General features: G+C 41.1%; 1 protein-coding gene across 1 annotated transcript in view; it reads right to left on the bottom strand.

The window, feature by feature from the left end:
* Positions 1-24,956, bottom strand: part of kcnj19a (potassium inwardly rectifying channel subfamily J member 19a) — a 33,629-nt gene extending 8,673 nt beyond the window's left edge. Inside the window, exons 1-2 of the mRNA XM_034190343.1 lie at positions 24,095-24,956; positions 5,312-5,528 (exon numbers count right to left, since the gene is read on the bottom strand). Coding sequence (XP_034046234.1) covers positions 5,312-5,528; positions 24,095-24,760 — 883 coding nt within the window. The 5' untranslated portion in view covers positions 24,761-24,956. The remainder of the gene's footprint in view (positions 1-5,311; positions 5,529-24,094) is intronic.
* Between the last annotated feature and the right edge of the window lie 933 nt (positions 24,957-25,889).

The raw sequence follows: 25,889 nt of genomic DNA, 5'->3' as shown, positions 1-25,889 counted from the left end.
TTGAACTGAATGCTGTATTTCTGCTGTCTGTATATTCTTTGTATGTAGTTCCTTTGGGTTTATGCAGTGGAAAATGATGCATTTATAAGCTGACACACATTCACATTTTCTGTCATTCGGGTATTCAACCAGCTGTTTAATGTGTTCAGCATATCTCATATTAAAATAAAGTCCCTCAGCACAACTCGGCAAACACTTGGCAGACAGCAAGCCGTGCATCCCAGAAGATTTGATGAAAAAATTCCTGGCAGGAAGCTTCAGTGACTCTGTGTGGTGAATTTCCATAATGACGTGCATTCACATTTAAATATGAACACTGTTACTCAGCAACAACCAAAATCATGCACACAATATATAATACACGCATACACATAGTGCCTATATAGATATATATATGTATGTATGTATGCAAAAAATTATAATTTTATGAAAAGTTAAATATATTTAACTTATATACAAATTAAATATGTTTTGTCAGGGTTTTTTTTTCTTCAAAGTTTGAAAATTTGTATATTTCAGACTCATGGCTTATAAACTAAAATGTTTCAAGCATATATTTTATTTTGATATTTATAGCCTGTGGATGCCAGCAGCACAGTGGATAGCACTGTTGCCTTCTAGCAAGAAGGTCGTTGGTTCGCTTCCTGTCTGGGCCTTTGTGTGTGGAGTTTACATGTTAAGGTCAAGGTAGAGTTCATCATCCACAAGTAGGAAATTCATGTGGCCACATTAACGACTCTTAGTGCATAACATTAAGACATTAAAACAAAGACAAGACAGACAAAGCAATAAAAACATTAAAAAACATGTAATCAATCAATCAATCAATTTTTTTTTTATATAGCGCCAAATCACAACAAACAGTTGCCCCAAGAGTCCATGTTCTTCCCGTGTTTGCGTGGGTTCAGTACAGGTGCTGTGGATTCCTCCCACATGCAAAGACCTACAGGTTAGGTGAACTGAAAACTTTAATTTGTCGATCTGTGGCCCTGCGTTGGACTGGCATCCTATTTACGGTGTACCCCACCGCTTGCCCTATGACTGCTGGGATAGGCTCCAACCTCCATGTGACCCTAAACTGAAGTAAGCGGGTATAGAATAATTACAGCCTACAGCTCCCAAAACAGAAAAAGTCCTGGTGCTTCTCTGCAAATACACTACGTCAATGTATCGTTGTATTTCGGTTAAGGTTTAATGCTGCCGCAACATCATTCAGTGGACTTGCAGCAATGTTGCTACAAAGTTGATGTTCATGTAGTTCTGGACTATTTCTACTTGTTGAGTGCTGAGGTGGAGGCGGGGCAAGGCATGTGATATCAATCAATCAATCAATTTTTTTTTATATAGCGCCAAATCACAACAAACAGTTGCCCCAAGGCGCTTTATATTGTAAGGCAAAGCCATACAATAATTATGTAAAACCCCCACGGTCAAAACGACCCCCTGTGAGCAAGCACTTGGCAACAGTGGGAAGGAAAAACTCCCTTTTAACAGGAAGAAACCTCCAGCAGAACCAGGCTCAGGGAGGGGCAGTCTTCTGCTGGGACTGGTTGGGGCTGAGGGGAGTTAATCAGGAAAAAGACATGCTGTGGAGGGGAGCAGAGATCAGTCACTAATGATTAAATGCAGAGTGGTGCATAAAGAGAAAGAAACAGTGCATCATGGGAACCCCCCAGCAGTCTACGTCTATAGCAGCATAACTAAGGGATGGTTCAGGGTCACCTGATCCAGCCCTAACTATAAACTTTAGCAAAAAGGAAAGTTTTAAGCCTAATCTTAAAAGTAGAGAGGGTGTCTGTCTCCCTGATCTGAATTGGGAGCTGGTTCCACAGGAGAGGAGCCTGAAAGCTGAAGGCTCTGCCTCCCATTCTACTCTTACAAACCCTAGGAACTACAAGTAAGCCTGCAGTCTGAGAGCGAAGCGCTCTATTGGGGTGATATGGTACTACGAGGTCCCTAAGATAAGATGGGACCTGATTATTCAAAACCTTATAAGTAAGAAGAAGAATTTTAAATTCTATTCTAGAATTAACAGGAAGCCAATGAAGAGAGGCCAATATGGGTGAGATATGCTCTCTCCTAATCAATCATATCAATGATATGTCTAAAGGGTTCCTGGTACCTGAGTACCCATGACTTCCTTCGTGCACAAACACGGCTTTCATCATATCTGAGTAAAGCACAACCCCATTAACTATTTCCCAGTAAAATATTGGTTCCACTTTAGGGGAGGTGATGGTCTGGTGGTTAAGCATTGGGCTTGAGACCAGAGGATCCTCGGTTCAAATCCCAGTATGACTGGAAAATCACTAAGGGCCCTTGGGCAAGGTCCTTAATCCCCTAGTTGCTCCCGGTCTGTAGTGGACGCCTTGTGTGGCAGCAGCCTTACATCGGGGTGAATGTGAGGCATTGATGTGTAAAGCGCTTTGAGCATCTGATGCAGATGGAAAAGCGTTATATAAATGCAGCCCATTTACATAATGGTCCTATAGTGTTAGACAAGTTCTTATTTAATGTGGGTAGCCAACAAAAAGTTTATTTACAGAAGGGCCCATTGGATGTGTCTCCGCACTTCCCCAGCACACTTGTTCAAAGTGTCAGTTGAGAGCTTGGCTGCGATTGCAAAGTGAACCTGGATAACCAGCATCACAGTCCAATGTGCAAACCATTACGCCACCACCTCCCTAAGCTGTAACAACATTACTGTGAGTCTACAGAATTACGCTCTGACAAAGCCATTTTCTAACGTCATGATTGCTAAAAGGTAAAGCTGTTACAATTTGAATTTTTTTTGCTGGGTTCCTGTCTTACTGTGAGGTTTTGAGACTTGGATGCTGACCGGTGACCTGAAGTGAGGGCTGGATATCTTTGGTAAAACGTTCTCTTCAGAGGATCCAAACGTACCACTGGAATGAGTTTCTGTCAAATTAACAGTTACAGAGACTAAGATAAGGAGGACCACTTACATTGTCAGGTAATGTCAGTGACAACATTTTGGCCCTTTGGTGTGTTTCTTTGACCCATCCAGCAGGTGCCTCAGTTTTGAGGACCCCAACAGCGTCAGCAGAAAGCCAAGGTGATGCCCACTTTTCACTTGGCTCCAGCAGATAGATGGTTACTTCTACGAGGTGGGGATAGATCAGTTGTCTCCCTGGGCGGTGCCCATTGAGAACCCAAGGAGGTTCCACAGTGCGTTGGCAGTTCCACACTGGTCTGCAACCTCAATGCTTTGAAGAACCATAGCTGGGACATTAATCTTAATCAACCAGGTTTCTAAAAACTGAGGACCACCTGCAGATCTGGAAGCAAATTTTTAAATCAAACCCTGACAGGAACATTTAGGGTTTCATGTCTTGCTCATATTGCAGCAGAATAACTGAAACAATTCTTCATACATGGTGATACAAGCACCAAATTCGGCCTAATTCGGTGGCCAGGTAGGGGTCAATAGAAGAATTACACCGGGATCAAAATGAAAAGATACTCCAATCATATTGAAAGTTACACCACATTATGTGTCTAAGAAAGGTATAGTTTGGATGATCTATCTCTGAATGTTATGGAGTTATGGGATGGCGTTTAGCCAGGATGGATGGAAGCAAAGCTGAAAAGAAAAGCCGGTGAATGAGAGAGGAGGACAAACAAAACGGAAATGGATTTATTTATGCTTTTCGGCTCCGACACTGTGGTTGAACCGTCGTGTTAAATATGCAGCGCTGCAGCATGGTTGCCTGCAGTTTACAGCTCTGGCTCAGAATGATGTCTGGCCTCAGCTATTGCTTGAAAAATGGAGTGGAACGTCTCCTGAAGCCCCCTCTCGTTCATCAAAGCGGTGTGTGCCTTGATGACCAACGGGCGTTTATTATGCGCAGAGTGGGCATAAAACAATCCTGCAGTCATCAAATATCTCTCCTAATTCAATCTGGGTGTCATTGTCGTGTTCTTCTTCTTCTCAGTTTTTCAGCTCTTTCTGCCTTCAAACATGTAAAACCAAGAAGGTGGAAAAATGAGATTTCACACACACAATCAAGACAGGGACGTGAGGTGGGTTAATAACGTCAAATTTTACATTTAGAGAGATAGTGCAGCAGCTAAGAGAATATTTAGAGCAAAATCGTGCAAATGGTGATACAAGCACCAAAGTTGGTACAAATACTCCTTAGACATTACTCTTTTGAAAAAACCGACTGGCCACTTGAATTTTCAATAGGCGGCCAGGTAGGGGTCAATTGAAGAATTACACAGGGGCTAAAAATTAAAAATGCTCAAATCATTTTGAAAACCACACCATATTATTTGTCTCATCGTAAAGATTCTTTGATCTTTACGATCAAAATAATAATGTGGTGTAGTTTCAAAAATGATTTGAGCATTTTTAATTTTGACCCCTGTGTAATTCTTCAATTGACCCCTACCTGGCCGCCTATTGAAAATTCAAGTGGCCAGTCGGTTTTTTCAAAAGAGTAATGTCTTATGGCCCAGTCACACGGCATGTAACGAAGGGTGACGAAGCCCTGACGAAACAAGAAATCTGGACTTTTGTTGGCATCGTTTAACCCTCGTCAGCTTCGTTCTGGCAGCGGTCACTTCGTCAGGATTTTTAAACAGTCGAAAATCTTAAACGAACACCACCGAAAACTTAAATTCGTCCGTATTTCGTTTCACCGTTTGTGACGGTTTGTTATTGTTTGGTTAGTTTTTGTAACGTTAGCCTTTCGTTCACTCTTCGTTCACCTCGGCTGAATGAACATGACGACAGCTGAATGAGTAATTAACGAATACGTAACGACGCCTCGACGACCTAAATGTTTTCATACAGTAAATATAGCGTTAAGAACGTTTCATCAACTATGTACGGACGTTTCAAACGTTTCACCTTTGTGTGGGCGTGGCCTTCGTCGGTCTTCTTCTGCTTCATTCTTATTCGATGGCGGACGGTACCATTTAACGCCACCTACCGGGCTGGTGAGTGATCGCTGTTTTTAGCTGTTGTTCAAAGCATCGACGCTTCGGTTTCAGATGTCGTTCAAAGCGTCAACGTTAACTTCTTGTCTCGTTTATCCTTCGTTCATTTTGCGCTCATGATTCATTGGATATTCAGTGATTGGAATTCGTCAGCTCATTCGTCAACGTTTTCTGACGAATTGTTTTTTTTCCTTCGTCAGGGCTTCGTCACCCTTCGTTAAGTGCCGTGTGACTGGGCCATAAGGAGTATTTGTACCAACTTTGGTTCTTGTATCACCATTTGCACGATTGTTTCACTTATCTGCTGCACTAAGAGTTCCGTTCTAAACAAAGAGTGATTCCTCACCGGTGGTTTCCACGATGCCCTCGAGGATAACCACAATCTCAAACTGCTCGTTGGTGAGGGATCGCTGGGAAAGGTCGAAAAAGGGGCTCTTGGGATTAATTTCGTGGCAGATGGTGAGAGGGGACACCAGGAAGAGCTGGTCGGCACCTGTCCCAAAGCCCACGTCCAACTCACACTGGTCCAGAGGCAGGAACTCACCCTCGGGAGTCTGACGAGACTGCAGCGTGGCAGAGAGACGAGAGAGAAAAATGATGAATAAAAACAGAACATCAGAAACAAAAACAAGCGGTGAATCTATCGCTTGTCTCACACGTCTCGAGAAGAGGTGAGAATTGTGTGTCTCCCTCCTGGAGAGGAATGGAAGATGTTTTCCCTTTGGAAGCTCAATATCTATTCAACACCCATCAGTGTTGTCAGGGACTTGAAGTAGGTGTTGGTGGTATGAGACAGTCGTGTTTGGTTAAACTCTGCAGAAAGTCTCTAACTATCCTGATTAAATCAAAGAATGTTTTTGACCCTCTTCTGTCTGTCTCAGTCTGGCTAATCATTTCACATCTCCTTCACACACTTCTACTTTCCATTTTCTCTTCATCCTTTAATGCGTCTGACCTTTAAAAGTCTTTTAATATGCTGAACATATAAAGAGTTTCTGTTGAAGAGGAAAAAATACAGAAGGAATGTTCACATCTTCAACCAAAATCCTTCACGTGTTTCCACATTACTTCGTCATTTAACCCTCATCTGATGGTGTGGGGTCTAAACTGGTCTAAACTCTATAGGACGTTTCTCCAGATTCCATAGCATCAAGCAGATGAGAGACTGTGACTCCATTTCAACACAGGTTACTTTCCCAGCTGAGATCCCTATTCATTTACAGCTGGGTGGACTATGATGCCTTGTTCAAGGACACAGACAAGTAGCATGACAAGGATTTCAACCCAGGTCTACATATTGACGGGTCGGCTTTTTATACACTCAGCATATGAAAAATACAAAACATTTTGTATGTAAAGCTTCCTGAAAATTAAGCCAACTTTCCTTCCAGGGTCTTGTTCCAGAGCAATGACTAGACTTGTGAACTTTAGCATGGAGCCACTGTGCACTGCAAATTATTTTGTTCTTGCCAAGGTAAAAAACAAACAAACAAACAAACAAACCAAACTTTGATTTAAAGTGTTAATTTATTTTTTAAGAATTGATTTCTTATATTAAGTGTTCAACATGCTTATTTCTAGATTTAACAATCTTAATTCAAGACATCTTGTCAAGTGAAATTACCAGTCCATGCATGAAGATAATTTCCCTCAGATTTAGTGTTATCATCTTGTTTTTAGACACTCCTTTTTTGCACTGTGCTTCTCACACACATCACAGTGTGTCCCAATGTCACAAATGTTTTCAACATGTTTAAAAACGATTCGTCACAACGGTCGACAATGCTACTATTACCACAGACTACGAATGTTTTCATGCCCTGATTGGGTATCCAAATGTTTTTTTGTTTTTTTTTTGGGGGGGGGGGGGGGGGGTGTTGTTGCTAGAAAAAAACAAAGTACACAATAAATGATCAAAAATCTGTGGCCATGTGACACGTTTTGAAGGTCCTCACTCATCCGGCAGACAGGTCCCTCGGTGATGAGGACCACAGTGGTTGGAGAAGGTCAGGGGGACGCCCACGTTTTACCTGGAAAAGCAAATAGATGGCTTCTTTCAAGAGGTGGGGATGGACCTGTATTTTGGCAGGGTGGTTGCCATCCAGTACACCAGGTTGGTTCCGTAGTGTCATGGCAGCATCAGCACTTGTGCCCTGACCTGACCTGTATTTTTAATATTAGCGCTGATTATTTTATCAACATGATTCTTCTGATGCAAAATGAAAATTACTGTTCTTTCAGATCACCTCTGTGCGCCTGCTGCTCCTGCTCAGAACTCACGTCCACGGTGTCCTCCCGGTGACACACCACCGTGCAGTTTGTCCCTCTGACACACAATCTATTTAAATCTGTGGCGAATTTCATCGCATTGCTCTTTTGAATTTCTGCTGGAAAATACATTTCACGTCCACAGGGGCGCTGTTCCCTTGTCAGGTGCTGATAGGCTACTGAATAGGGTTTGGCACCATTCCACTGTGCCAGTTATCTCAGGCTGGCTCGGGGATATCTGTTTTCCCTTTATGTCGGTCGCTTATGATTAAAAAGATGGATGATGGTATGCAAACACGGGCGGGTAAAGCTCCTTACACACACAGACACACACACAGACCTTGCTGGCATTCTCCTGCTCGTCATCCTGCACAAAGATTCCGAGATAGCCGGGCTCGTCTGGAAATCTGACACAATCTTCCAACAAATAAGCACAGTCTTTCCCTGAGCGCTGACATATGCAGATTTTTTTTTTCCACCAATGCTTTTGTGGAAATGTAACAGCAACAGCTCACCTTCTAACAGCTGAAAAATACATTTCTGTTGAGGATTCTTGCAGTTGTCCCACATAAGCAACGGCGATAAACACAGTTGATTACAGCTAAAGTGGTTGAATTTTCCTCCTCAGACGCCCTTCGTGCTCTGCCAAGGCCTCGCTAATCAACAACCTCAGAGAAAGTGTTGGCGCTTGTTGCCAAACAAACAAATGAGGGCTTTATGATGCAACAAAGTATCTGCTCCTCCAAACAGCTGTCAGCAAGTTCAGCAAAAAGGAAAAACTAATCAATGAAACCAAACACAGCTCTGCTGAAGTCGTAATGATTCCAAAGCTGTAACCGTGTGTTGGATGCCTGGCATTTTGTTTGTTTCATTTTTGCCATTTTACGAGGGCTGTCAATAAAGTAACGGTCCTTTTTATTTTTTTCAAAAACTATATGGATTTCATTCATATGTTTTTACGTCAGACATGCTTGAACCCTCGTGCGCATGCGTGAGTTTTTCCACGCCTGTCGGTGACGTCATTCGCCTGTGAGCACTCCTTGTGGGAGGAGTCGTCCAGCCCCTCGTCGGAATTCCTTTGTCTGAGAAGTTGCTGAGAGACTGGCGCGTTGTTTGATCAAAGTTTTTCTAAACCTGTGAGACACATCGAAGTGGACACGGTTCGAAAAATTAAGCTGGTTTTCAGTGAAAATTTTAACGGCTGATGAGAGATTTTGAGGTGATTCTGTCGCTTTAAGGACTTCCCACGGTGCGAGACGTCGCTCAGCGCTCTCAGCCGCCATCGTCAGCCTGTTCAAGCTGAAAACCTCCACATTTCAGGCTCTATTGATCCAGGACGTCGTGAGAGAACAGAGAAGTTTCAGAAGAAGTCGGTTTCAGCATTTTATCCGGATATTCCACTGTTAAAGGAGATTTTTTTAATGAAACACGTGCGGACGGATCCGCGCGTCGGGACGCAGCCGACGTATTCTTATTTAGTTGTTTTTTTAAATTACAACATTAAACACTTTTTTCATCCATCTACTAATTATTTGCATGGGAACAATTTGAAATGTGTGTGGAAGGAGGCGACCTTAACAAGGTCCACCAAAACAGGTCATTTAAACTGTAATAATGCTGTTGATGTCATTGTCCTTTCGGCTGCTCCTGTTTTGTCTGGGGTCGCCACAGCAGATCCACCCAGATCCACATTGGTATTTGGCATAAGTTTTACGCTATGCCCTTCCTGGCGTAACTCCAGTTTTACCTGGAGAAACACACAGCTGCTGGTGTTCCAAAGAGGTCTCCCATCCAAGTACTAAAAAGTTCCCACACTGCTTAGCTCCTGAGATATGACGGGATCAGGCTGACACAGAGCAGACAGCTGCAAAATGTAGTAATAATAATAATGATAATGACAATAATAATAGTAACAGCCACTGAGAGAACACACACATCTACTAGGGTCAATTGTTGACATTTACACACCTTTTTCATTTCTTGATGGCTGACTTTTAATTGTAAATCTCTGATCCTAATTATTGACCTGTGATTCTGATTCTGATCTTTGTTCCTGATCACTTGAGCTTTGAGCCTTACCTTTGATTCTAATCACTAATTACTGCACTTTGATCATGATCATTCATCTTTGATTGCTGAGCTTTGATCCTGATCACATATCTTTGATAACTGAACTTTGATCCTGATCACACCAATAATTAAGCTTTGATCCTGATCACACAAATTTGATAGTTGAGCTTTGATCCTGATAATTCATCTTAGATTGCTGATCTTCAATCCTAACCTTTGAAACGCAGCCAGTGGCATCTGACCATCATCACTACTATTTGATTCTTATTACTGTGCTTTGATCCTGATCACTCATCTTTGATTACTGATGTTTGATCCTGATCACCCATCTTTTATAGTTGAGCTTTGATCCTGATCACTCATAAATGGACTGCATTTCCATCTGCATCAGACACTCAAAATACTTTACAATAATGCCTTACATTCACTCCAATGTGAGGGTGTACCCTGCCATACAAGGTACTCCGGGAGCAACTAGGGGATTAAGGACCTTAGTGATTTTCCGGTCAGGCTGGGATTTGAACCGAGGATCCTCTGGTATCAAGCCCAATGCTTTAACTACTTAACCGCTTTAATTGCTATGCTTTAATCCTGATCAATTGTCTTTTATTGCTGATCTTTAATCCTGATGACTCATCTTTGATTTCTGAGCTTTGATCCAGATCACTCATCTTTCATTGATTACTTGATTAGGAGTGATGATTAGTTGACCCTAATTACAGGATCAAAGTAATCATGATTTGAACTCAAAGGCAGGATCAACAATCAAGGAGTTAAGGTTAATCAAAGACCTGTTAAACCCCTCTATACAGATCTGCACTAAATTTAAATTCACTCTTTCATAACTTATGGTCTTTCTCTCCAGCATTTTCTGTTCACCTTTCTAGATATCCTACTAGCTAGCTAGCTAACTAACTAACTAGAAGACCACTGAGACATCACATATCTCCACTGTGTAGGTAATAATGAACAACCATTATTACTTCAGACAACTAAAAGACGTACGCAGTCTGAATTCTCATGTTTACTCAGATTTTTGATCTTTGTGACATCATAAAATGAAACTGTGAAAAAAATAAGATCAAAGGAAAACCTATTTTGTGATTTTAAACAAACTGCTCAGATATAAAAGTAGCCGTATTCAGGACGATTTGGCTAAACATTAAACTTTTCCAACAGAGAAAAACAGAAGTTCCAAATTCATCATTAGATATTTGTAACATCACAATACAACAGTTACTGTCATGATTTGCCCCCACTCGGTCCGTGATCATTACGATTTTCTGTCCGTTTGTCTTTGTTGAGTTCTTTTGTCTGCTTTTTGATCATCTGTTTATTTTGCTTTGTCACAGCTGCAGGTTTTCAGTTCATCACACTTCAACCACATGTTGAGTTTCATTCTGGTTTAGTTTAGCCTTTGTTCCACTGTCTTTGATTTTTGTTCATTATTGCTTTTGTTGCAGCTTGTTGTTTTCTGTTTATCACACTTCAGCCACATGTTGAGTTCCGTTCTTGTTTAATTTTGATCCACTGTTTTTGTTTACTTGATGATTGCTTTTGTCACTAGTTTGATTTGTCAGGTTTACCACATTAGTCTTCAGTTGTATTATTCATGTCAGTTCTGTTCTAGTTTTGGGGCTTTGAATTTCTGGATGTCTGCTTTTCTTTTCATGGTCAAGTATTAATCTTTTCTGAGTCCATGTATCCTTTGTCTATCCATTTTTTCCCGGTCTTGTTACATCTGTATTGTTAGTTTATGGTTATTAGTTATGTCCATGTTGTCTCTGCACTCCCTTGTCTAAACTCCCCATCTCTGTTCACATATAATCACGCCGTGTTTCACTTGTATCACTGTCTCCCTCTGATCCCTGCACTCTTGTCCTGCACTTCCTCATCTCTGTTGGCCACACCCTGTTTTGTCTGCCATCTTGTCACTGCACTCTCTTGTCTGACAGTGTCTCATCTTTGTTTGTCCATACCCTCCTCCTGCCTGCTTACCACACCTGCCCCAAATCACTTCCTAATTAAAACACTGTGTATTTAAGCCCTGCTACTTTTCATGTCTCTTGCTTGTTTGTTGATGTTCCTATCTCTGTTCCAGCTCACATACTATTGTTCTTTGTTCCAAGCCATAGCTCCTTGTTGCAGACGTGCCTGTTTTTCTCTCGACTTCGCCTTTTGTCTTGCCCTTGAAACTTTGAATGCCGTGCTCTGACCTCAGCCTGTATTTTTGACGACAACTTTGTATTACACCTGCCTGTACCTTCGCCTCACCGACTGCCTTTTTGTGTACCAGACCCTCTGGCAGTATTTTTTGATAAAGCCTTCTATATCCAACCACCTATCTGTGAGTTTGCATTGTGCCTCCTGCCTCCCGCTGTGCCCTGCACTCCTGAGAACCATGACAGTTACTAAAGAATAAGATCAAAGGTAAAGCTGCCATATTGTTTAAGAAACTTTTTAGGCACAGAACTGGTTCGCAACTAAAATGTACTCAACTCTCACTTTTCCGGTCACCAAATCCTCACAAAACTACTTAATTTTCATAACAAAAAATATTTAGGCGTTACCAGACTAACAAACAGATAAACAGCGGGGATCATGTACCCTCTGTCTCCCTCTGTTGGTTGGCTGCAGCAATGAAAAGTTAAGTTTAAAGGGAACATTGAATAACATCCTAGCATATCCCAACATGATTCAACACCAGGTCCACCGAGACATATCGTTATACCCTGAGGACCAGCATCGACAGGCATCTTGACGGATGTTATACCAACTTACTATGAAGAGTCAAGAACACCAGTTGTGGGCAGCATGCTACAACTGAAATCATACATACTGGAAGGCCACCCATATCGCAACAACGCAAGCAAAAGCGTCTCCAGTTTGTTGCCCACTGTTATCATGGCACGGGGCAAACGATATCCTCTCTCCTTATCTGGCACCCACTGGGCAGACCAATATCTAGAAAGCTGATTTATCCAGAAACATTGGCCAGAGATTCAGAGATTCAAGAATCGAAATTGGAGAGCTGGGAACAGTGACGCAAGACCGTGGGATTTGGAAAGAGGTCATCCTGGGAATCTCGTCCACCACCCGTGGTCATAGGATGACGATGATGATGATACCCTGCAGGATCTTAGAGTTCAAGTGGACCATCATAATTTGAAAACAAACACTTTTTCTCATTTCTCTAAAGTTACTGAGCAGTTACTTTGGAGCCAAGTGTGCATGTTTCAACACAAACACAGGAGACACTGTTCAGGGTGTGTGGTGGTGAAGCTCACAAATCGATGACTCCATGGAAACAAGATGTTCTGTAGCCCTCTGTTACCTGCACAACCTCATACTGTAATTGCATCTTTATTATTAGAAAATAAATCAATCATAGCTCCAGCAATGGGACTGTGACGCTCATCCTGGTGTACAGCATTTGTCTGAGGCACTGCCTCACGAACCTGCCTCTCTATATTCTGGTTTCACCACAACTGTGTTTTGGACTGAGATGTTGCACCTGGATGCCCTGTGACCAGCTGTGAACTCCTTGCAGAGCAGCATTTTGACATGGTGACTCTCTGTGTGATGGTTCCCACTGATACATCTCAGTCACCCCCCTCCCACGTCACCTGCCAAATAACTGTTCTGACAGGTAAAAAAAAAAAGGCCTATGTCCACTTCAGGAACTTGCAGGCCATTTTAGAAGGTCAGATGCCACTGGCTGCGTTTCCACCACAGGGATCGCCACAGAAAGGTCATTTTTCTGCACCTTTTTCGGGGTTGAAAAAGCCGCTGCTCCAGGCACGTACTTGTGAACAGTTCTGAAGTGCCACTGGGTGGAGCTCAACACTGATTGGTTGAACTCATGCAAGAGAAGATGAGGACAAACATGAAGCAGCATTTCTAAAAGTGAGCAGAAGAAGATTAAACAAAACAGCGACAAGAGTTGCTGCTTTTGCATAGCCTAGCACTGTTAGCATTCCAGCAGAGTCAAATAAAAAAAACAAAAAAACAACACAACTTACTTCTGCTTTTGCCTCCTGACTAGCATGCTAACATTGGATGCCACCAATTCAGTACTTCAGCGTTTCCCATAATCCCCCTGATGGCCCCTTGCGCTTCCCAGAATGCACTGCGGTGCCAGCAGAGTTCCGCCATCTCACAGCGCATGTTAACAATGGCAAAGCGAGGATATTGATGTAGCAAGTTCACTGGCGATTATGATGATACGTTCTCCCAAGTTGAGAGGGTTATCTAAAGGAGGTGTAGCACCTGTGATGGACTTCTGCAGTGCGCTGATGTTGTCTTATTGTCCATACTTCACGAGTTGTGTTTACACTGCAAGTGCTGAGCTCCTGACACTGGAACTCTGCTGAAACCGACCTCTCACGTGAGCTACGGACCGCGAGACTGCATGAGATTCACACCTGCGAAACACCGAATAGCTAGCATGACGGAGGCCAGCAGGAGCATAGGGTAGTCAATATGCCTCACTCCTCTGACAGTCAAAAGATACTCAGAGCGTTCTCCTCTCATGGCAGAGATCATGAGCTTGCGTGACCGTGTGGAACAAGTGGAAGGAGTCAACAATAACACAATGCAGAGAGGGTGCTAGCTACTACATTAGGTCCTCTAACCATGAAACTAAAACCCATGTGCTCTAGCTTCTGTCACAAGAGTGTCTTTTGGCCTTGGAGAGTGTGATTTATTTAACGTCTTCTGCACAGCACCACCTGCTGGCCTTCATTACACTAGCAAGCAAAGTTTTATGCTGCCTTGCCTGTTTATGGCTTATCACAAGAAAAGGCATGAATTCCCATTGCCAAAGAAATTAAAACATCCAAAACTGTGGCCGGCAATGGTATAATGTAATCTGCAATCTCACCACTAGGTGGCACTAAATCCTACACAATGTAGCTTTAAATGAGCTGGAGGCCACGAGTCAGGTTTTTCCTATAAACGCATGCATATACACAGTGGTCACTTTATTAGGTACACCTGTTCAATTGCTTGTTAATACAAATACTGTATCTAATCAGCCAATCACATGGCAGGAACTCAACGCATATACGCATCTAGATGTGGTGAAGACAACTTGCGACTTGCTGAAGTTCAAACCGAGTGTTACAATGGGGAAGAAAGGGGATTTAAATGGCTTTGAACGTGCATGGCTGTTGGTGCCAGACGGGCTGGTCTGAGTATTTCAGAAACTGCTGAGCCACTGGGATTTTCACCCACAACCATCTCCAGGGTTTACAGAGAATGGACCAAACAAGAGAAGATATCCAGTGAGAAGCAGTTGTGTGGATGAAAATGCCTTGTTTATGTCAGAGATCAGAGGAGAATGGGCAGACTGGCTGAATGGGCGACTGTGTGATGCCATCATGTCAGTGTGGACCAACATCTCTGAGGAATGTTTCCAACACCTTGTTGAATCTACACCACGAAGAATTAAGGCAGCTCTGAAGGCAAAAAGGGGTCCAACCTGGTACTAGCAAGGTGTACCTAATAAAGTGGCCAGTGCACAAACACACACACACACACACACACACACACAAACATAATAAAACTTTAAATTATTAATGCAGTTATTGAGTTCCGTGTTCTTTTTAATTCTCTTCAATCGCAGCAACAAAATGTTATTGGCTCGTCTCATTACTCAGATGATCCATCTGTAGTGGCGTGTTTGGCCCATTTTAGGAGAACTATTAACACACTAAAGTGTAAAAACAGCCTGACAGTTTCCTCTTCAGCATCACCAGACTGAGCGTGGCGCTGCCCATTAAAACTCTAGAAACAATTGCTGCCTGACGGCACACTTCAGCGCCACCGTGTTGTTGTTTGTTTAGTTGTTGGTGCTCTTTTTACATGCACACAACGTTCCAGCAGACCTGCCCTCTGAAACTGTGATCACAGACCTGAGGTCACACAAATGAGTGCAGGAGCAGCTTCACTCAGTGCTTTAAATGAAGCAGTCTGAAGCTCAACAGCACCACCAACACTTTTCTATGAGAATTACAACTAAAACTAAAACTGGGCTCCATTTGGTTTAATTTAAAGGGGATAAATATTGTATGCTGTGAGCATTAATATCTGAGGATGTGTTTGAGCCAAACCAAAGCTTTTATTCATCAAACACTTATTTTCACATGCTGATAGAATTCTGTTTCAGTCAGAGAGTCTTTGAAGTGAAAGAATACGGCCTGACTGCAAAGCCCCGGAGCAAAAAAAAAAAAAAAAAAAAAAAAAACCCAACAAGCACAGAAGAGCTGCTCCACTCACTGTGTTTCACTGAGATTCAGAGCGAAAACCATGTGACTCAGGTATACGGATTTCCTGCAGTCAGAGGAAAGTGTGTCCATCTCAACATACATTATGTCACTTCTCAAATGATAAATCAATGAACTAACTAATTAGTAACTGACTAGTTAGTAGTGGCCGGTGATCACATTATTTTTTGTTCTGTTTTTCTTGTTGCTAAATGCTGATAAATTATACTGTATTTGTTGTCTTTCTGCACCTGATTCTGTTTTTTCTCTCTTTGAGGTGCAGCTCCATCCAGAGATGGGTGTGGTGTTTTCTTCTGCTGGCCTTCTGTCCTGTACACCGTCATGGACTCCCAAAATCTCCCATAATTTCCTGTATATTTTCCCGTATTGTCTATTGTGTCGGTAGCATGGCCCAAGCAGAGGGTCACCCCTTTGAGCCTGGTCTGCTTGAGGTTTCTTCCTCAAATCATCAGAGGGAGTTTTTCCTTGTGTGCTTGCTCTAGAGGTTGACCTTACTTGTGTGAAGCGCCTTGAGGCAACTTTGTTGTGATTTGGCACTATATTAATGAAAATAAATTGAAGTAAATTGAAATTAGTTGGCAGGAAATGATGTGATCAATTACAGCATTTTGCGGAGTATAAGTCGCACCTTTTTTCTGTATTATCACCTCTTTAGTTTGGGATTTTTCTGCATTGTTGTAGTGTACATTTTATTATTAGCAATTTATTACTGGAGTTTATTTTGTTTAGTGCTTTGATTCCTGTGGAAATCTTATATACCAGTTTGTTGTTGTAAATAAGAATTTTTTTCTTAAATAAAGGTTAAATAAAACAAAAAAATAATGAAAAATATAAATACCCATTGTAGTTATATTTATTAACAATGAATGTGTGATCTTTCAGTAAATAAGTCGCATCGGAGTATAAGTCGCCCAACATTATGAATTAGTAATAAGAAAAAATGCGACTTATATGCCGAAAATACAATAATTGCTATTTGTTAAGCAACAAAACAAAACAAAACAAAAAAACCCCAACAAAAAACAAAAACAAAACAAACAAAAAAACAAGCCACATTTTGTCTTTCTCCAGTCTCTCAAATGTAAGAATCTCCACCATTTCAAAATATAAATAAATTAAAAAACAACAACTTTGAAATAGGATGCTTTATTGCAATGATGGCAAATTAATAACCTTCAAAATCACTGAAAATACAGTTAGTTTTATGGGGCGACAATTTTTTTGCCAGTTTTAACTGAAGCCATCAAAATATGGCTTCAGGTATTGCGAAGGCTTTGCACCTGTCTGTCTGTCCGCCCGCCTTCCGTCCGTCTGTCCGTCTGTCTGTGCTCAGCATAAGTCCAGTCCTATTACTGCCAGAGTCTTCAAATTCGCAGGGAACATTCTTGGGACACAGACCCTGGACAAAGATCTGTAACGGACCTTATTTAAGAGGTATTTTAAGAGGTTCTGTTTCCTACTTTTACTCGAGGCCATCAAATATAGCCATCAGGTATTGCAAAGACTTTGCGTCCGTCTATCCATCCATCTATCCATCCCAAGATTTTTGGGCCACAAACCTTGGACAAGTTCAAAGATGGCTAACCTGGATGTAGTTTAAGAGGTATTTTAAGAGGTTAAAAAGTCACATTCTGTTCCTATATTTATGGTATGATCTTGCATTAGCGTGGTGACATCACCTCCTGGTCTCTCTAGCTGCTAACTGTGCTTCATTTTTGGCTAAATATAACACCTTTATCAAACGAGCGAAGCGCTGTGCAGCGCCGTGAAGCTCGCGCTTATGGTAGACGAAGGCACAAACTGGAAACGGCACAAAACAATCCGGAAATGGCACAAAAAATCTGCCCAGTGGAGAAAAAGCCACAAACTGGTCAACATTGTCATAAAAAAAAAAAAAAAACGTAAAAAGCCACAAACCGATGGTAGACAAACATAGACATTATAAAAAGAGTAGACGCCACATTGGTTGGTGAGGCGCAAGAAATGCGGCCACCATCTTGGACCGAACATAGACATTATAAAGAGTAGACGCCGCATTGGTTGCTAAAGCGCAAGAAATGCGGCCGCAATCTTGGACCAGTCATCGCAGTGATTCCATAACAGGGCACAGTGAAGGTTTGATTTAATATTATTGTTTTTGTTTTTTTAATCTTTCTATAATAAAGTTGCATTGTTCTTTGTTATTTTCTCTGTTCTGTAAAGTGATGACATGGTGAGATGCTGAAGAGCTTCGCTCATTCATGTCCGCGACATATGCATATATTATGTAAAGGCTGGTGTGAAATAAACACTTCGAAAACTGGACATGCTGCTTTTGTAACCTGATAACAGTTGTGGAGTGATTTACAAGACATCTACTGGGCGTTAGCACGGTAATGTCACTTCCTGGTCTAGCTGGTTGCTAACTGCTTTGTTTCTGTTTAAATATAACCTCTGTGTCACATATTATGTAAAAGCTAGTGAGAAATAAACACTTCTAAAACTGGACATGCTGTTTTTGTAACCTGATAACACTTGTGGAGTGATTTACAAGACATCTACTGGGCATTAGCGCGGTGATGTCACTTCCTGGTCTAGCTAGCTGGCCGCTAACTGCTTTGTTTCTGTACAAATATAACCTCTTTGTCACATATTATGTAAACACTAGTGAGAAACATTTCTAAAACTGGAAACGCTGTTTTTTTAACCTGATAACACCTGTGGAGTGATTTACATCTACTGGGTGTTAGCGCGGTGATGTCACTTCCTGGTCTAGCTGGCTGCTAACTGCTTTGTTTCTGTTTAAATATAACCTTTGTGTCACATATTATGTAAAAGCTAGTGAGAAATGAACACTTCTAAAATGGCACATGCTGTTTTTGTAACCTGATAACACCTGTGGACTGATTTACAAGACATCTGGTGGACACTAGCATGGTGACGTCACTTCCTGGTCTAGCTAATTGATAACCACTTTGGTTGTGTTTAAATAAACCTTTCTGTCATATATTATGTAAAAGCTAGCGAGAAATAAACACTTCTAACACTAGAAACGCTATTTTTGTAACCTGATAACACCTCTGAAGTAATTTATAAGAAATTTTGCGACATTGGCTAACTCAAAGCTAACTTCCAAGCTTGTCAAAAGCTCAACAACGTAAATATTGTTATGCTTGATTGATGGATTAATAGAGGGGCTTTACTGAATATGTACAAATTGTAAGTAAGACAATATGACCTGAATAATTAATGTAAATAGTAATAAATGCATATATATATATATATATATATATATATATATATATATATATATATATATATATATACCCTCATAAATAAATATAAATAAATACCCTCAGCCATATGGACAATGTCCATATGGCTGAGGGTATTTTAGCATTGCATTATATTTGCATTTGTGCACTACCACAATGCAGCTGAAATGAAACAACCAAGATGTCCTGGCAGTGTAAACTTGCACCTTTAATTGAAGAGTTTTGACAAATTTATTGTGTTAATTTAGGAACTGAAGCCACTTTTATACACAGTCCTTCATTTTCAACACCTGTAAGACTTGCCTGTAAATATAAGGATTTTTGCCACACAAATGATGCCTTTGCAGACAGTTTCTTTTCTATGGACAAGTCATTGAATGGACACATGAACACATCCATGTCACTGAGTATGTCTTGGATTTCATCATCATTCAGAAATAGAAACAGTATGGCAAGTGTCTGGACTAGGCAGTTATCAAAAACTGAGTGGCTGTGCATGACGGACCTGTGAGGGAAGCCACCAAGATGCCAATGATCCAATCCAATCCAATCCACTTTATTTATATAGCACATTTAAACAACAGAACAGTTTCCAAAGTGCTGCACATAAAAATAATTATACAAACTATACAAAACAATAAACCAACTCAGATACTAATAAATAAACATAAAAACAATAAAACAATAAATAAATAAAACACTGGGCCAAAGACAACAGAGGACCATACAACTCATGCAGAGCTAAAAGCCAGAGAATAAAAGTGGGTCTTCAGACGAGACTTAAAACACTCCACTGTGGGGGCTGTTCGAACGTGGAGAGGCAGAGCGTTCCAGAGTCTGGGCCCAGCCACAGAGAAGGCCCTGTTCCCCCTGGTCTTAAGTCTCGTCCTAGGCACCACAAGCTGGAGCTGGCCCTCAGACCTCAGAGCGCGCGCTGGCGAGTAAATTTGGAGGAGGTCTACAATATGTTGTGGGGCCAGTCTGTTTAAGGCTTTAAAGACAAATAATAAAATTTTAAAATCAATTCTAAAATTAACAGGGAGCCAGTGCAAAGATGCGAGAATGGGTGTAATATGTTCACGTTTTTTGCTCCCAGTTAAGAGGCGTGCAGCAGTGTTCTGGACTAACTGCAATCTGTGAAGTGTATTTTGATTAATTCCAAAAAAAGTGAATTGCAGTAGTCCAGGCGTGAAGAAATAAAAGCATGCATGACGTGCTCCAAGTCAGAAAAGGATAAAATTGATTTAATTTTGGTTAAAAGACTAAGCTGATAAAAGCTGGATTTAACAACCGCCTTGACCTGCCTGTCCAGTTTAAAATCAGAGTCCATAATGATGCCAAGGTTGAAGATGATAACGCTGAAGGAGTTATAGCCTTCTGTGGTTGTGACTGAAGAACATGTGGATAGAACAGCTTGTTTCTGTTACATCACCAGTCACAGCTTCTTGGTGGAGTAGAGCAGAGGAGGATTTTAAGACAAGAAAACAGATCAGTTCTAAGCTAGTGTCTCACATGTTGTGGCAAAATGCAGTGGAAATTTCTGAGCTGTATCATGGAAAAGGTGCACTGTGCATAATTACTTCGATAATAGCCACATAAGCCTGTATACCTTCTCCAGAGTTGTCTGGATGTCTTGGTGGCTTCCTTCACTAGTCTCCTCCTTAAACAGTCACTCAAGCATTCATATACGCATGCCCTGACTTGTCTAAAGAAAACTGGATATAAAAGTAATGATTTGATTCAACTCCTTGAATACTTCTGGACTTATGTGCTTTAACCCTAATCAGCACACCTGGGGGTCCGTTTTGACCCCGGAGGGGCAAATTGCTATTAAAAGAAATACATTTTTAATTGGTTTCTTGACAAATCATTTTATGTATTCATCACACTATATGTCCACTTAATAAATCCAGTATGTTTTTGGAAAAATGTCAAGAAATATTTTTGAAAATTAAATTTTTCTTTTGGAGTTCACACGGACCTCAGGATTATTTGGTACTTGACCATAAGCAAAAGTGTTTTGAAGCTGTGTATGATGTTCCATCTTGTGTCTGAGCAAAGCTGACAAGAAAATACACCAAACATGCAGTGCATGTGGAAGTCGTGTGCAAAACTCAGTCAGAACCAAGCATCATGTGTGATGAGTGCATGTAAATAGAGTGAGCGAGAGAGAAGGTGAATCATTGTTATATTAGATAACAGAACATATCTTGTACATGTGGTACATGTGTGCTATAAGGACATTTTTTTATTAGTGTTACCCAGAAGTAACTGCATTATTACATGAGCTTCTGTTGTTGAAGGTTGAACGTAAGGTTCACACTTTTGTAATCAGGTTGCATGTGTGCTGTGACGGCACTTTAATTAACATTTTCTAGATGTAATTGCTGTATAATTGATTTTCTATAGGTTAAGGTTTAGGTTAAGATTGTGTTGATCAGCAAGTGTTGATACAAGCCTTAATTTTCCTGATTTTGCATTCAATTGTTGTTTCTTAAAGCATATTCTCCTAGAATTATACTCGTATTTAATTTAAAAGTGGCTGAATGCATGTCAGTAAGTCTTCTTCAACATAAATGCAAATAAAAGTTACGTAGTTCAATCACATTTTAATGCAATATTCCTGTGTTTTTCTCTTGGGGTTCGCATGGATTCCAGGTTGCCTGGAATGTTGGTTTCATGGCGTGTGCTGATGAGGGTTAAAATGGTTATAAGCAGATATTTTAGCATATTTTAAACATCTGTAAACCAGCTAGAGACTGTCTTTAACTCTTTAATCGTGTTAAATAGAAGTGAAATTAATTGAATTTCAATGTTGGCTGCTTTAATGTGCTAAAATGGGTTTTAAATTTGACATTAGCTGCACTGAAACAGTTTCAAACGAGCCTGAATTAATTGTACACTGATTCAAACTGAATTTAAATGGGATCTATTTGAGACATTGATCGGGCTGTTGTTTGGTCAAAATAAGTAAACTGACTATGTCTTCTTTCTGGCATTTTTTAAGACTAAAACCATGAGAACACCCAAGAAACTGAATTCGAACTTCAAATAATTAGTAGTTATTTTTTAAATGAGCACAAATCATGTTTGTGTATTATACCAGCATGTCAGAAAAATCCTGTTTGTGTGTCGGTGTCAGGTGTGTTCCACAGACGGAGGGATGCTGAGAGCTGGAGGCTTACAGGAGAGGAATCAGCGCTGCTGCATGTGCATGTGTGTGTGATTGCAAGTGTGGAACATTGTGCTGCCTCTCTGCCTGCATGCATCATTACACAGAAACACACTGTGACTGTGCAGGAAACAACACAAACCTTCCCAGAAGCTGTCTGTCGTCTTCATTCTGCACATGGAACATGGACGCGGATGACCTCTGCCCTCACTGTGAAATGATGATGTCATATTCTGTATGTTTTTATAATTCGAGCATCATTGTTCCTATAAGAATCAAACTCTTTGACGCTGTGACTAGCAGCTGATTTATTCTTGCATCTCGTAGAAAAAAAAAAGTCAAAAACCTGTGAGAAAAAAGAAAGATGTTTTTCCTGCAGTTGTTCTGTGTTTCTGCTTTGAACACTTTGTGAAGTCACAAAGAGAATGTGATGCTGGGCTCTTAAACGCCTTAAAGCCATCTTTGTGGGCATGGTTGAAAGGTACAGATTGTTAAAATCTCACAGAGTCAAATAGTTTACTTGAAATCTTAAAGTATGATTTTAACACTCTCAGTCAGAATTGTTTGTCCATGTTACTAATATCAGTGTTGATTCAACTCTCTGCAAGTGTAGTTTAACCCTGTCTGTGAGCTGAGTGAGGAAAGAGTAGATTTTGCGACACACGCTGATGCTCTTTTCTGCAATATTCCTACAAACAATGACAGTTCTAAATCTGACCAGTGTTAAAGCGTTCACTACAGCTTTGAAAATACACTTTCACAGAACACTGCAAATGCCCAAGTGTTAACACTATTAAACGGCTAATGCTTTTAACACTTAAACATGTAATTTTAACTCAGAACTGCACAGTACATTTTACAGATTAAAAAAAAAGACTCTGCAGGAATTTGGTCTCACAATAAAGAATTTTCATTCAATTCTTTTGTAGTGTTAAAACAGCTCTATTAATGGATTAAATGAGCTCTATAGTCTGAAATCAGCTCTGTCAGTGTTAGGTCAGGTGTGTAATAGTGTTAAATCACCTCTATGGTGCTGTTAAATCAGCTTTATCAAAATGGTAAATGAGCTGATCCACATGAGCTCAGTCAAAGTGTTAAAAAAAGCTCTGTCCAAGTGCTAAACGAGCTCTATCATAGTCTTAAATTAACTCTATCATAATGTTAAATCAACTCTGTAATAGACTGAAATCAGCTTTGTCATAGTGGTTAAAGAAGCTAATCAACACCATCAGAGTTTATTTAAACCCAGTCTCATGCTATTTCGTGACGGTATCAAGAAAAGTAAACAAATCTAATAGTTTGTGCATGGTTAGAGTTAGACACATAAAACAAACAAACAAAAAAACCTGTCAGGAAAATGTGACTAATTTCGTGATGGGAGCACGAAAAAAAACGTGAGACTGGTCGAGACCTATCAGCGTTAATTTAATTCAATTCACTTCATTTATGTAGTGCCAAATCACAACATAATTCGCCCCAAGGCGCTCCACGTGGGCAGGGTCGAACCTTATGGTGGTCAGGAAAAACATTTTTAGGAAAAAATCAACTCTATGGCGTGAGACTGGGTTGGATAGAGCTCATATTGTAATGTTGAATTAAAATGATTTCTCCTTGGAACAAATGTACTCACTGTAAAGTCCATGTTACTCTGTAAAATGTGCACTTCTGCGATAAGCTTAAAATAACAGTGTTAACTCTCAGGCTGAAGCATTCATTGATTTAATACTATATTAGAGTTGATTTGACACTATTTGAATGAAGTGGGACCAAAAGTAGAATTCCCGCTGACTGTATTTTGCTTTTCAAATTTTAATGTGTGAGGACAAGTGTATAATAAACCCTGGAATATTGTTTATTTTCACTGTGAGGATTTTGGCGTTAAAGGGAATAAAAAAAATCCCCCCGAGAGAGCAGCGCTGTCAATCAAGAGTGCAGCCACTGTGCAAAAAGACAAAACTTTATTTTCCCCTTTATGCACAAGCTGTTATTTGGAGGAGACAGTGAGGTTTGTAATAATTAATGTATATTTCCGCTCACATGGCGCTTTGACGCACAGTTACGCGCGCGTAAAAACTTACCTTTATGAGTTTGCACCTGATCTGAGCGGACACCATGTGGCTGTTGCGCAGGTTTCCCACTCGGAACATGAGGCACAGTTTGCCGTCTCTTTGGGAAATCACCGCGTCTTGGCTGAACATCAGCGTCTCCGCGCGTTTCTTCGGCTGGGACATTTTGATGAACATGCAGCCGATAAGAAACGCGTCCACGATGGAGCCCAGCAACGACTGGAACAAGAAGAGGATGATACCCTCCGGACACTTCTCCGTGATGTACCGGTATCCGTATCCGATCGTCGCTTCCGTCTCGATAAAAAAGAGGAAAGCTGAGGGAAAGTTGTACACGTTGGCCACGCAGGGCGTGTAGGACGCGTCGTGGCCGTGATTTAAGTCTCCTCTGATGTAAGCGATGATCCACCACATGAATGCCATCACCAGCCACGCGATCGTGTACGTTAGGATGAAGATGAGCAGATTCCACCTCCACTTCAGATCTACCAAAGTGGTGAACAGGTCCGACAGGTACCTGCTGGTTTCTCCGCCCAGGTTTCCGTGCTGCACGTTGCAGCGGCCGTTCTTCTCCACGAAGCGTTGCCGTTTCTTCTTCGCCGGCGCCGCAAAAGCAGTTGCCCGGTTTGTGTTAACCACCTGGTAGTCTTCTCCAAATTTTCTACGAACTGCCGCCATTTGCCTCTCCTGAGCTCTCCGGGGTTAAAAACGTGAAGCGCGTGTTTAATCCATGCTTTTGTTTGTGGTTTGATCCCCCAAAATGCTGGTTACCTGCAGTGCGTAAAAGGCGCCATGGCCACTTCAGCGCGCAACGGTCCTGCAAATACAAAACGTCACGTGCGTGAGAGTGCTTAAGTAGCACTCGGGTGTTTTTTTTTAATGGGAAAACAGTCCTCGGGAGTCCTTCTGGTTGTGTGTGGATGATTTTATAACGTTTCAAAACAAAAATAGAAGTGATGTCTCCGTGCGCTCCGCTCTCCAATCAGCGCAGAGAGGAGAGAGAGAGAGAGAGAGCGAGCTGTGCGCCATTCACGGCTTCTGATGGCCTTTGAGGGATGGAGAAGGGGAAGACAGAGAGAGAGAGAGAGCTGTGCGCCATTCACGGCTTCTGATGGCCTTTGAGGGATGGAGAAGGGGAAGACAGAGAGAGAGAGAGAGCGCTCGTAAAACACAGACGAACTCCTCTCCAATTAAAATGTTACTTAATTGCTATAAACTCATTCACTGGCAGCACAGATCTCCTTCAACAGCCCCCAAACCAAACAGCTTTTAAATTACTGCGCCATCTATTGGAGAGAATACGTCGGAGTTTCTTGTCAAGATGACCTGAAAATCATTTTCACGAGATTTCTGTGGAAAGGCAGGCAACTATTGGTGTGTTCTTATATTTTATAATTTTATTACGACTTACATCATATAATTCTGGTGATATTACTGAATAAACACAGAGACTGATTATCATGTGTGACATCCAACTGGATGGAATGGAAATGGAGTATAAATTAAATGACAAATCAGAAGCTTGAGGTATTTTTTAATATCTTCATCCCCACCCCCTCCCCCTCCCCTTAAATGGAATAAGCAGGTTTAGAAAATGGGTGGATCGGTGTATAATCTGGAAATATGGAATATTTTAATATTATAATTGTAGGATACCAACTGATTGATGCATTGCAAAATATCAATTACAAAAAAGCACACTTTAAAATTGTACAGTTCTCTATAAAGCAGTGGCGGTCCTGAGTGGTTTTGTGGTAACTGTCAACAAGCAGCCGAAAAACACAAAGAAATGCTATCCATCCATTTT

Source organism: Thalassophryne amazonica, chromosome 16 (genome assembly GCF_902500255.1).
Source record: "Thalassophryne amazonica chromosome 16, fThaAma1.1, whole genome shotgun sequence".
NCBI classification, from domain to species: domain Eukaryota; kingdom Metazoa; phylum Chordata; class Actinopteri; order Batrachoidiformes; family Batrachoididae; genus Thalassophryne; species Thalassophryne amazonica.
Note: the sequence above shows the minus strand (reverse complement) of the source record. Positions and strands in the feature narration are given on the sequence as shown.